Source organism: Lepidochelys olivacea (genome assembly GCF_965140295.1).
Source record: "Lepidochelys olivacea isolate rLepOli2 genome assembly, chromosome: 7".
In the NCBI taxonomy this organism is placed as follows: domain Eukaryota; kingdom Metazoa; phylum Chordata; order Testudines; family Cheloniidae; genus Lepidochelys; species Lepidochelys olivacea.
Window position 1 is genome coordinate 41586388 of NC_140417.1, and position 14010 is coordinate 41600397.

Here is a 14010-nt window from a genome sequence, read left to right on the forward strand (position 1 = left end):
GATCCTGCACCCCCTCCCCACACCCCCCTCCTGCCCCAAACTCCCTCCCAGAGCCTGCACCCCTCCTGCACCTCTGCCCCAGCCCGGAGCCTGCACCCAGCACCCAAACTCCATCCCAAATCCTGCATCCCAGACCCCCTCCCCCACCCAAACTCCCTCCCAGATCCTGCACCCCTCACACCCTCCTGCACCCCAACCCCCTGCCCCAGCCCAGAGCCTACACACAAACTCTGTCCCAGAGCCTGCACCCCCTCATCCCCTCCTGCATCCCCACCCCGTGCCTCAGCTCGGAGCCTACAGCCAGCACCCAAACTCCTTCCCAGAGCCTGCACCCTTCACCCCTCCTGCATCCTAATCTACAGTCTAAGACCTTCACCCCAGACCTCCTCCCCCCACCCAAACTCCCTCCCGGAGCCTTAGGCAGGTGGGGGGGCAGAGTTTGGGAGGGGCAGGTTCTGGGCACCACCAAAATTTCTACAAACCTGCCACCCCTGGGTGTAGCGGGGCTGCAGCTAAGGCAGGCTCTCTGCCTGCCCTAGCCCCACTCCCGTGGCCATGGGGGGAGTAGAGGGGGAAGGGGTCTCTGCGAGCTGCTCCAAACCTCCTAACTCCTGGTCAGACACAGGAGGAGTCGACCTGGACTGTGGGTTCAGAAAAACGACCAAGTTGAGGGCTGCTGTGAAGCTCCAAGGCAAGCAAATCTGCCAGTAAGTGCAAGACCCACCAAGGTAGAGGAGGAACTTTGTTACAACTGGTATCAGCAATGGGATTTGGTGTACACAGTGCGGCGGAAGAAGGAGGGTGTGTGGGGGGGGGTAAGCCAGGGGGAGGTAGTGCGGGCACTGATGCAAGTCACCGCTGCCTAGCAGGAGACTACCCATGTCCAGGCAGCCGCCCAACAGGAGGCAGTGCGGCTGCAGCAAGAGACTAATGGCCTGCTGATGGACCAGGCTGCTCAAGACTGGGCTATGTTGCGGGAACTGGTAAACCAGGTAAAGGCCCTTACAGAGCTGAATCACAGCTATGATGGGACGCAGATCATGCGGGCCAGCAATTGGCTGCAGAAAATGACGCGGGAGGATGATGTAGAGGCATACCTCCTGGCCTTTGAGAGGACAGCCCTGCGGGAGGCTTGGCCCCAAGAACAGTGGTCTGGCATCCTCACTCCATTCCTGTGTGAGGAGGCCCAGAAGGCCTACTATGATTTGCCAGAAGAGGCTGCGGCAGACTACCCCCAGCTGAACGCAGAGATCCTGGCCAGATCTGGGGTAACGACTGCAGTGCAGGCCCAGCCATATCATGAGTGGAGGTACCAGAAAAACAAAACCCCACGGTCCCAATTCTATGACCTCAACCATCTCGCAGGAAAGTGGTTACGAACTGAGTCCCAGAGTCCAGAGGAAATACTAGAGGTTCTGGTCATCAACCGGTACATGAGAGGATTACCGCCAGACCTTTATGCCTGGGTAAGCCAGAATGAACCCTCCACCTATGACGAGGTTGTCGCACTGGTCGAAAGGTGAAGGACAGCGAGGGAGCTAACCCGACCAGTTAAGGAAGAAGCACCCCGGGTTAAACTAGCAGCACCAAGCCCTAGAGCTCGGGTGACTGGGCCGCCAGGAGAGCCCAGGTGGAAAAAGAGAGGGGCTGAAGGCCCACCAGAAGCAACAAATTGTTGGAGCACAGAGGGGGAAGAGGATCTTGATGTTAGACTGCCCAAACCAAGAGACCAGGGAATGCCTAGGGCTCCATACAGATGTTACGCCGGCGGGGAGTGGGGACACATAGCTGCACAGTGTCCCAATGTCGAGGAGCCTATGCAGAGTAACCTGGGGAACTGGGCAGACCCATGCTCCCTAATCCACCTTGTGGGGGGTCTCACTAACCCCACATATGTGCACCAGACCAGCGAAGCTAAATGGGGTAGAGACCACGGCACTGGTTGATTCAGGGAGTGCTATCACGCTTGTCTCGGGGAAGCTCGTGAAGCGTAGTCAGCTGCTGTGGGCTAAGCGTACGGGGATAATGTGCATCTATGGGACAGTTGGTTATTACCCCACCATCCCAGTAAAAATCGAGATTCAGGGGAACGCTACTGAGGTAGCAGCAGGGGTAGTCCCTAAACTCCGATACCCAGTGCTCATAGGGAGGGACTTCCCAGGGTTTGGAGACTTACTCCCGGTCGGGGAATTGGAGAAAGGGGGAAGCCCTGAAGTTAGTGAGGCATCCACAGTAGACTGTCAACCCCCAATCTTCTCTGAAATAGCCCCAGATTTGTTCTCCGCTCCCAGAGGGGCTAGAAAGACGAAAAAGGAAAGAAGGGCAGCTAAAGCCTTGGGAACCCGAATACTGGCCCAAAGCCAGAGGGTCGCTCACGTAGGTAGGCGGACCCGAGCAGCTGAAAAGGAGGCCACCCAGGAGGGAGAAGCACCCGAGTCTGACCCACACCCTAACGCCTCTGAACCAGTAGAGGCAACAGAGACTGGCCCCCTAGATCTCGGACAGATTAGCCCCTGGAGAGGAAATTTTGAACGGGACCAGGCTGAAGACCCAAGGTACAACAACATTAAGAAAGAGGTGACCGAAATAGATGGGGTCCCCATGGAAGGGAAAACCCAGGGACCAGGACCCTACTTCATAATGAAGAAAAATCTCTTATACCGGATTGCACCAGTACAGGGGCAGAAGGTACAGCAGATCCTAGTACCTCAAAAACACCAGAATGCTGTATTAAGTCTGGCCCATAGTCATCTTTTTGGGGGCATTTGGGGGTAGAGAAGACCCTGGCATGGGTCCTGCGACGATTCTTCTGGCCCGGAGTACATGAAGAAGTGCGGAGGTACTGGGAGTCCTTCCCGGAGTGTCAGCTGCACAGTCCCTGTCCCCACTTGAGGGCACCTTTAGTACCCCTTCCCATCATAGAGGTCCCCTTCGAGCAAATAACCATGGACCCAGTGGGACCCCTGGGGAAGATGGCTTGGGGCCACCAATATATACTTGTCACTCTGGATTATGCTACTCGCTACCCAGAAGCCGTCCCCCTGTGGAACACGGCCTCTAAAACGATAGCGAAAGAGTTGGTGGGGATCTTTGCCCGAGTGGGGCTACCAAAGGAGATCTTAACAGACCAAGGTACCCCATTTATGTTGAAGCTAATGAAGGACCTCTGTATACTGCTCCATATACGTCCCCTGAGAACTTCAGTTTATCATCCGCAGACCGATGGGCTGGTAGAAAGGTTTAACCGAATCCTCAAGGCAATGATAAGGAAAGTGGTAAATTGGGACGGGAAGGATTGGGATACCCGACTACCCTACCTTATGTTTGCAATCCAGGAGGTACCTCAGGCCTCAACTGGGTTGTCCCCCTTTGAATTATTATATGGACGTCACCCCCGTGGCATACTAGATATCACAAAAGAAATCGGGAAGAGGAACCCAATGAGGAGAGAAATATAATTGACCATGTGTTGCAGATGCGGGAACAGATAGCCCGGGTCACCTCTATTGTACGGGAACATTTGGAAAAGGCGCAGGAGGCCCAGCGAACCCATTACAATCACCAGGCAAAAGTCCGACAGTTCCAACCAGGGGATCGGGTGATGGTGTTGGTACTCACGGCAGAAAGCAAGCTTTTGGCCCAATGGCAGGGGCCCTATGAGGTGGTTGAACCCGTGGGGGAAGTAACCTACAAGGTGCGGCAGCCAGGCCGCCGGAAACAAGAACAAATTTATCACATTAACCTCTTAAAGCCTTGGCACCAACGAGAGGCGTGTGTAGTGGCCCAAGAGACCCCAATCCAGGGAAATGACATGCAGGAGCAGATCAGGATATCTACTGATCTGACACCAAACCAGAAGAAGGAGGTAACTGAGATGATCAACCGATACCAGGATGTGTTTTTCAACCAAACCAGGCCGGACCACCAAAGCATATCACCACATTAACACAGACCCTGGGGCAAAGGTAACTTTAAGGCCCTATTGGATCCCAGCGGCAAAAAGGGAGGAGGTCAGGGCAGAGGTAAAAAGGATGTTGGAGCTGGGAGTCATCGAAGAGTCCCACAGTCAGTGGTCAAGCCCGACCGTGTTGGTGCCCAAACCTGATGGCGCCACTAGGTTTTGTAATGACTTTCGCCAGCTGAATGAGCTATCCAAATTCGATGCACACCCCATACCCCGTATCATTGAGTTAGTTGACCTCCTGGGCAATGCCCGATTTTTGACCACCTTTGATTTAACAAAGGGATACTGGCAGATTCCCCTTGCCAAAGATGCAAAAGAAAAGACGGCATTCTCTGCACCAGAGGGTCTGTTTCAATATACTATTCTTCCTTTTGGACTGCATGGGGCACCTGCCACCTTCCAGGGTCTTGTGGACAAGCTCCTACAGCCTCATACCAGTTATGCAGTGGCATACCTGGATGATGTGATTATTCACACCCCCGACTGGGAAACCCACTTGGAAAAGGTGGAAGTGGTTCTGGACACGGTAAGATGGGCTGGCCTCACAGCCAACCCAGCCAAGTGTGCTATTGGGCTAGCCAAGGCTAAATACCTTGGCTACATTGTAGGAAGGGGCATGGTCAAGCCCCAACTAAACAAACTAGAGGCTATCCAAAATTGGCCCTGGCTGAATCGGAAAAAGCAAGTCCAGGCATTCCTGGGTGTGGTGGGGTACTACTGACGACTTATTCCCCATTTTGCTACCAGAGCAAGTCCCCTGACAGACCTGATAAAAGCCCGGGGTCCAGACATGGTGAAGTGGACAGATGCCGCAGAGAAAGCATTCATAAATCTACGGACAGCTCTCTGCAGTAACCCCATGCTTAAAGCCCCAGACTTCAACAAAGAATTCATTTTACAAACAGATGCATCTGAAGTAGGATTGGGAGCTGTCCTATCACAGATGGTCGGAGATGAAGAACACCCAATCCTCTACCTCAGCAGGAAACTCCTTGCGAGAGAGCAGAAGTATACTGTGGTTGAAAGAGAATGCCTCGCTGTGAAATGGGCTATGGAAACACTACGTTATTACCTTCTGGGATGAAGGTTTACCCTTGTGACCGACCATGCACCCCTCCAGTGGATGTAGCGAAATAAAGAGAAGAATGCAAGGGTGACCAGATGGTTCCTGTCCCTACAACCTTTCCAATTCACCATACAACACCGGGCTGGAAGCCACCATGCCAACGCAGATGGCTTGTCACGAGTACACTGCCTGACGTCCCAAGTTGCCCAACCCCGTAGTGTTGAGCGGGATTGGGGGGGCGGGGAGAATATGTGACAGGGTCGGGCCAGATGGCTACAGGAGAGTGAGAGAAGGCAGATATATTTAGCCCCAGGTTAAGTAGGTCCCTTTTCCCTGGGTAAGGTAAAAGGGAAGGTTCCAGAACAATCAGGAACCTTCTGGAGACAATTAAGACAGACAGGCTGATTAGAACACCTGCAGCCAATCAAGAAAATGCTAGACTCAATTAAGGCAGGCTAATCAGGGCACCTGGGTTTAAAAAGGAGCTCACTTGAGTTTGTGGTGCGCGTGTGAGGAGCTGGGAGCAAGAGGCACTAGGAGCTGAGAGTGAGAACGTGGACTGTTGGAGGACTGAGGAGTACAAGCATTATCAGACACCAGGAGGAAGGTCCTAGGGTGAGAATAAAGAAGGTGTTGGGAGGAGGCCATGGGGAAGTAGCCCAGGGAGTTGCAGCTGTCACACAGCTGTTCCAGGAGGCACTGTAGACAGCTGTATTCACAGGGCCCTGGGCTGGAACCCGGAGTAGAGGGCAGGCCCGGGTTTCCTCCAAACCTCCCAACTCCTGGTCAGACTCAGGAGGAGTTGACCTGGACTGTGGGTTCAGAAAAACGGCCAAGCTGAGGGCTGCTGTGAAGCTCTAAGGCGAGCAAATCCCCCAATAAGCGCAAGACCCACCAAGGTAGAGGAGGAACTTTGTCACGGTGGATAGTCTTCAGAATCCTGTATATTGAGGATGGATTCTCCTAAACAAAATAATCAATGCAGTTATTTAATTATTATTACCATACTGCTCATAGAGTATTGCTCATTGTATTCACTGACACTTAGTACTACTTTAAAGGTGAAATTGTAAAAGGAAGATCTGCCTATTTTAGCTTTTTATTTTTTATCAGAACTGCATCTAAAATGATATTACCATAGAGTAACAAATATATTTTTTTGCTTAAACATGAGAATTCAAGAATAGTGCAGAAGGAAGACAGGCAGTCCTTAAGGAGGACATATGAAATAAAAAAGTTTGCCAACCTGAAGATCCTTCATGTTCCTTTCATCAGCTTCAACGCAGCTTCCTCCTGAAAAGGAACACTTCTGAAGATGTTATTTCATTTGGACGATCAGGCGTTGCATTTCTTTGTTGCACTGTTTGCATTTTGTGCGCATGCCTGTCTTACTCACAGGTAGAGGAACTTCATTAAAATATTTCCAAACTGGGTCTCTTTTTACGGACTGCTGCCATGAAAGGTTTTCCCTTCTAGTGAGAGAATGGTATGGTAGACCTCAAATCAATGAAGGCTACACGCAGAAAGACCTCAAGACTTCTGGAATATGCTGCTCCAACAGTTTCATTTTTGTTTCTACTGTCTGTCCCTCCTTTTTTACATTTATCTCCAGACTTCTTCTTCTTGTCCAGATCTATTGCGCCCCCAACAATCTTCTATTCATTGAACTTTTTGAAACTTTGCACTTTTAGAGAGAGGTAAGGGACTGACTCTGTGTACACAAATTTGCAGAGGAAGAATAGGGTTGAGGTCTGTTATTTCTCACTTCTATTTATTTTAAAACATTTTTGCTGTTAACAAGCATGTTATCTGTGGAGACACAAATCCACAGTGTGAGAACTGTAAAACTAAGCATCTCTCATGATATCTTCTAGACTGAGTACCTTTGGGAAGATAGAGATTAACCTAAATAATCTATACAGAAGCCCCTGGAACCCTATAAAATTGGTTCCCTAATCCCTGAACTATTGGAACTCATTCACAAAACTTTTCTTAAACATTACATGAATAACGTTGTCTCATAGTATAGAATTAATAATCCCTTTTCCATTATGAGATATCTTTGAGCTATAATATATCTTTATCTTTAGATAGGTTTTTTCCTCAAAAATCATTTTATAAAAAAAAGTCTGAATTAAATAAAAAAATTTGATTTTAAAAATTGATTTTTTCCCACCTTGGTACCATATATATATTAACTACGTATGCTAAACAATCCATTCCACCTTATATTTAGTTGTGATGCTGAGAATGTTTCCCAGACCTGAAGAAGAGCTCTGTGTAAGCTCAAAAGCTTGTCTCTCTCACCAAGAGAAGTTGGTTCAGTACAAGATATTACCTCTCCCCCTTTGTTTCTTTAATATCATGGGACTGACAAGACAAATAATACTGCATACCGTTTATAATGTAGGTGGGCTTGGCAGCATTAGATTTTGTAAAAATAATTTAAATAGATAATATCAATGTTTATTTTTAAGCATTTTGTTCTAGATTTTTATCAATTTACATGTTTGCCGTTGTGCATAATTACAAGGGGCAAACCATAGGTGGTCATTATCCAGTAGATAATGGAATTCAAAAAGTTACATCACATGCCAAAATGTACAAAATATAAGTATACTTAAACTTTAAGTTCTCGAGCAGCATTTTTCTTACTTTGCTGATTTATAAATCTTTATCTATGAAAATATTTTTTCATCTGTTTGTGGGCGTGTAGTGAAATCGACATTTACTAAGATTTACCCATAATAATTAAATCCTTCCAAGCCTAAATATAAGCTAGTCAGAACCGAGATAAATTTAGATCTGCATATAATGACTGAGATATATATTTAAAAAAAGTTCAGGGTTTCATGTCAACAGACTGGAAACATGATGAGGAGCTTGTGGCCTACCACTGTGTTCCATTGTCAAAAATTTTTATTTAACTTCTGCTTACTGCTAATCGAAGATTGCAGCCCCTGGAACAAAATATATAATTTCATATGGCTGTTTTACACCGATTGTTCTCAGTGGGATTAATTCTGTCTGAAAGACATTCTAGGTAAAGTTGAAAGATACAGGAAATTGAAGAGAACCACAGCATTTTCTCATTTTTTGAACTGTAAGTGAAGTAAGGTGTATTTTCTGCCCCAACCAGACACCGTGCTGGCTCCATTATTGGTTGTTACACACAGTTACAGACAGCCTAATCTAAGACATATTTCCCATACTAATTTTAATCCAAAATCAGCACTAAGAGTACGGAGTGTCAACCTGTCTGGAGTGACTCACGAGTGTGAGTGCCATCCTCAGTCCAGACTGTCCAGGAACATGGCACAAACTGGTTGTATGTTCTAGAATTAGATTTCGCCAACGAAGTAACAAGTGTGAACTCCTAAAGCACTATAACTGCCTTAACAAGGAGTCACAGATAGACCAGAGTGCCCAGGGAAACTATCATTCCACCCAGGCAAGCTTGTCTTTGTGATAGATGGTCCCTTACACCAAAAATTGCAGTAATGTTCGGTTTACTCCCAATCCCAAAGGACCAGTCACTTATCCCAGGTCAATTGCATCCCAGGTCTCTCACCCAAGAAAATGCCTGTAGCCAAGCCTGCAATAAACTAACTAAAGATTTATTAACTAAGACGGGGTGGCCAACCTGAGCCTGAGAAGAAGCCAGAATTTACCAATGTACATTGCTGAAGAGCCACAGTAATACGTCAGCAGCCCCCCATCAGCTTCTCTCCTTCCCCCCATGCTCCCAGTGCCTCCTGTTCACCAGCAGCTCCATGCTTCCCGATCAGTTGTTTCGTGGCTGAGGCTCTGGGGGAGGAGTGGGAGGAGCAAGGGCACTGCGGGCGGGATGGGGTGGAGTGGGGGCAGGGCCTGTGGCAGAGCCAGGGGTTGAACAGTGAGCACCCCCTGGAACATTAGAAAGTTGATGCCTGTAGCTGCAGCCCGGAGTCGGTGCCTATACATGGAGCCACATACTAATTTCTGAAGAGCTGCATGTGGCTCCAGAGCCACAGATTGGCCACCCCTGAACTAAGAGAAAGAAACATGAGTTATTTACAATAAAAAATAATAGAAATTTCTCTAATAAAACAAATCCTGTATTTCCTTTAGGGCTATCCCAAACTAAACACCTGGGGACTCCTGACTTATGCTTAGAAATCTTTGCCCTTAGAGTTCAAGCAGCATAGGGATGAAGTTCCTTCCGGTCAGGGATTTTTATTCCCTTTCCCGCAGCATTCAAACAGGCGTGGCACCTGTCTCCTCTTTGTGTGTACGTACGTGCACGTGTACAGGCTCTCAGCAAAGTCTTAGTCCTTTGATGCTTTACAATGGCTCATTTGATTTCAATAAGCCTTCTTGGGTGCAGGACGAACACTTACCAATAACTAATGTGTCTTTCCTGTTTGGTGACTTACACAATTATAGAGGTATGTCGAGTGTTTCCATTGTAAAACTTTATATCATGGGCTGCAGATGTTCTAGGTAAGATCAATACATGCAGCATCCTACAAGTATTTCATCAAATCTAAACACATTATCAATTTAACATCTATTTTAACAATGCTAACACAGACATAAGCCAGACTGGTTTCCAGCTATGCATTTGTCTGTGTTCAGTGAGGCCTGTATTCCAATTTCTTTTTTTTTGGTGGAATTAAGAAATTTGAGCAGTTTTATTAAAAACATATAATTATAGATGTGAATTCAAAAACCTAAAGTTCTGTGGGAAATGATTCAAACATTGGTTTCTTGAGGGTTTAATAAGGGATAGAACCTTGTCACTTCTTTTTTTTTCAAACCAACACAATGTGGCCCTAATCGTGCTTGAGTGCTTTGTGCACTAGTGTAATGTAAATTATTAACAACAAAAATAGTGGGGCTCAATCCTATATTTATTTTGCATACAGAAATTCCATTGATTTAACGGAATTATTTCATGTGAAGAAATATAGGCTCCGGCTAATATAACTGTTTCAGAAATATAGGAACATCTCTGTTTTAAGTTAAAATGTATGTTTTGATGAATAGAACGTCTTGTTTCTCCGTTGAAAATCCAATTTCAAGGCTAACTTGATCAGTTGAACATAATGCAGGCAGAGGCTGAGAGCCTGATATTGATTGTGTCTCAGAGATATAGCTGAGTTGTGCAAAGGCCAGTTAATAGTTGAGAGAATCATAGTAGTCCTGGGATTCAATATCAGTCCATATGGCTAGAAAGTAAGGTGGTATTTTCTAAAAGTGTTGGAAAATACTGATGCCGAAAATAAATTGTTGCATTGATATCGCCATGACTAATGTCATGGTGTTGAAAATGAACTAATGACTCCTTGATTATTGTTCAGATGTACTATGGGCATGAAGACTGTAGTCTGGTGGTCCAAGAAAGATAGAAGAGTCTCTGTTTTTACAGAGTTATGTGTGAGAGTACAGGAGGAGAGAGACCTTACTTGAATCCTTAAAGCCCCTAACGCTGGGTGCAGAGGGCAGGAGTCAGGGTTCAGAAATATGAAAAACAATATATATTAAAATAAAAAATGACCATTCCTAAAATATATGTTGTAATGCTAAAACTATATACATTTCTTTTTTATTTGTTTTTATATCTTTCATTTTGATAGTATGTTCCTTGAGTCCCATATTTTCTGTTTACATCTTACTAGCAGTAGTACTACAGAAATTTTAAAAACTAACATCTCGATCCTCCAGTGCACATATACCCATTGCCTTAAATCAGCTTGTATGTGGAAGGTTCTTCCATTATGCAACTTGTTGCAAGTTCTGAGCTTAAGAAAAAAAATGTAATGAATTTAGCTATGAATTATTTAGCAGAAAAAACCCATGTTACATATACTCATCATAGATGCTTTTTACCAGAACTGCCTGAAGGCACTACATAAATTGTTTGGGTTTTTTTCCTACAGTGTCGAAGAACAAGGAAACCTTTTGCTATTTTTCAGAAGCCTTTCGTCCTTTGCTGAGTGGTGTGAACATCGCAAATGCGCCTTCAAACATTTCAAGGTAGTGTGTGACAAAACATTCTATATATTTCATTCCTAAGTGTTGATATTAATAAGAGTTTTGTGATGAAAGGGCAAATTGAACATAAGTATTACTCTGCATAGCACTTTTCAGAATAATAGAGCAATCTTAATTTTGAGTAGAACTCACTTTTTAATAATACTACTATTAAACTTGCAATTGGAGGAGAAAGAACATTATCCAAAGGTTTATAAACTTACTGGGTATTTTGTGTCCCATATGTACAAAAGGAAAATTCTTTATTAATGTGTCATTTAAGTTGATTTTGTCATAGCATTTTCCATATTCTTTTTCAGACAAATTGCAGTCTGATTAAATCAAGTGTAAAGGCATCAGGGAAATTTAAAATACTGTTCCAACTGCAACTTCATGTGAGTGGGTCTTTCTCTGGCTAGCTGGAAGAAAAGGGGTGTTGCCCTTTTGCAGCAGGTGGGGAGAAGGGGGAAAGTTTATTAGGATGGACAAGAAGGTCAGGAAGCAGTTGGAGGTCAGGTCAGAAGGTCACTGAATTGCCTTGCTATTGTTTTGTGTAATTTTTCATGTAAATAATAATTTGTTCCTTAGTGGTGTTTCATTTCATTCTGCTGTAGTTTTACTTGGAAGAACAGTGATTTAAGTTTTAAAAAATAAATAAATTGGTAAAATATGTATTCAGCATACCATCTCCAAGCAATAACATTTATTTACTTATTCCCTGGATTTTTTTTTATAAAAAACATTAATTTCAAATGTTACCTCTTGTAGCCAGAAATAAAAATAAAAAAGCCTTATACAAGATGTGACTGGGCAATAGCGGACCTCATATTAAAAATGTCATGGGATTTACCCGTTCAAATCCATTACAACTGTAATGGCATAAGATGTCATGCTACAGTTTTTTGGTGGTGGTGGTGGTCGTTGGCTTTTTTTAACTAAAATGCATAATTTTTTTTTTAAATAAAATGCATTATTAGGGATAAAGGTTTAACCAACCAACCATAAAATAAAGAAATATACAAGAAAAAAAATTGAGTAACCTCTTCGTACCAGACATGAATCTTTCACTGTAGTCCAGGAAAGGAGAAGATTCCAAAGAAATAGCTACACAACTTGAATACAGATGAAGGACTTCCTCTTTTTTGGCAGGGTATTTTTCATGCTTACAAATTGAAGTGGTCATTTATACACAATCTAACCCTGAAGCTGATATTCAAATGATGATCTATCTTCATTCTGTTGTTGCTCAGGAATACTCCCATTGGTCCTTGGTAAAGCTGGAGGATTTCAGCCCATGTGTAGTCTATTGAAAAAACAGTAAGAGCCAATGGAAAATTTAAGAAAAAATGGAATATTTGAGTCAAATTTTCCCCATTTTTATGGATGTTTTACAACTTATTTTACATAGTTATATTGGGATGACATGACTGTTGATATATGCATGATTACTAGCCTGGGGGGTGATGTTAAAATGTGTCTTGAAAGTGGAATAAGCATATATACTGAGGCAAAAATCAGCTCAGCAAAGCAGCGGAAAGATTGCAGATTCTGACAGAATGATTACAGATTTTGTCAGTCCCACTTTTATCTGTTAATGCGGGATAAATTATGTTGTAGTCATGTTCACAGCTGAGAATTTAAGGTTTCAAAAACATGGGTAGTTCTGTAGCAAAATATAAACCAATTTGTTTCTGTAATATTTTTTATTTGTCAGAGGTCTTAGACAATAAAAATATCGTATAAGTAATAGTAAATACCAAAAAGTCACAACAGTAATTTCAAGGTCTGAATGTTAAGTACTGTATTTGAAGGTACATACTATTGTTGTATTAACATAATTATAGCATAGTTTGATAACCAGTAAAATAGCTGTCTGTAGTGCCATGAAGAAGCAAACAGAAAAGAACTTATCTAAACAAAAACAACATATTCATTAAATGAAGAGATAGCAAATTAAGATTTATTTATGGAGAAGGTATCTGAGGAGGGGTTATGTATGGTAAGGTTAACACTAGTTTAGTTTGATATTACATGGTTCAAGAGAGAGTAGGGGCTTAAATTCATTAAAAGATCCAAGAATCACTATGACTTTGCTATGAAAGAGGTGCTATTGAACAGAATTGTAAAAGTGAACTGTGATCCTGTACAGTTTTCTTACAAGCCATGGAACTTTCATGGTAATACAATTTTACTTTATTTTTTTAAAATGTAAGGTTTTAGATGAAGTTTCCAACTTTTTAAAGGATGTTCTGCCATTGAATAAAGTTGTGTGATGGCTTTTAGGCCATGAGAATATTTTTTCTTGACTTAGAAAATAGCCTGAACCCTCTTAGAGGTATTTCTAATTGATTTTTCTTATTTTTTATTCGTGTCCATAAGTGTGCTAGGCATTTGAATGAACACACAGTGCTTTTCCCTTGTTTTTTTTTATTTCAACATGCACAACTACAGTAGGCATATGCCAAACTCATTTAACTAACTTATTAACATTTTTTCTTAGCCCCAAGATGACAAATAAATATCATTGTAAAATTTTTAAACTATAAAAATAATTATACATAAAGTACATTACTCACCTTCTTAAATACTTCCCTAAATCAGTTTTACCACCTCTTTTTTTATGACTTTCTTTCCTGAACAGTAATTTTCTCTGAATTAACTTCAGTTCATCCAATACCTAAAATCTGCTTTGCCCCATTACTTTTTCCCTACACTTAGCATAATTTTTACTCCTTTAATATCTTCTTTTATGATTACAATTTATTATGCTTGTTTTAAGAAACACACTCTTTCACATCACTGTTCTGTATTGTTCCTCCAGTACATTCATAGAGGTTTTTGCTCATGCGATGCTCAACTCCTTTGTTTTTGTTGCTCTTCCTAACTCCTGTTAACAGGGTTGTGTAGAAAGCTTTCAATCATTGACTTTCCTCCAAATGTCAACGTGACCTCCAAATTCTATCAT

The 14010-nt window shown here is 43.3% G+C and overlaps 1 protein-coding gene across 2 annotated transcripts in view; it reads left to right on the forward strand.

Annotated features, from left to right (window-relative positions):
* CENPP (centromere protein P) overlaps positions 1-14010 on the forward strand; it is a 318318-nt gene that overhangs the window by 24016 nt on the left and 280292 nt on the right. For both annotated transcript variants that reach the window (XM_084635190.1, XM_084635189.1), the window contains exon 6: positions 10952-11048. In XM_084635190.1, coding sequence (XP_084491316.1) covers positions 10952-11048 — 97 coding nt within the window. The remainder of the gene's footprint in view (positions 1-10951; positions 11049-14010) is intronic.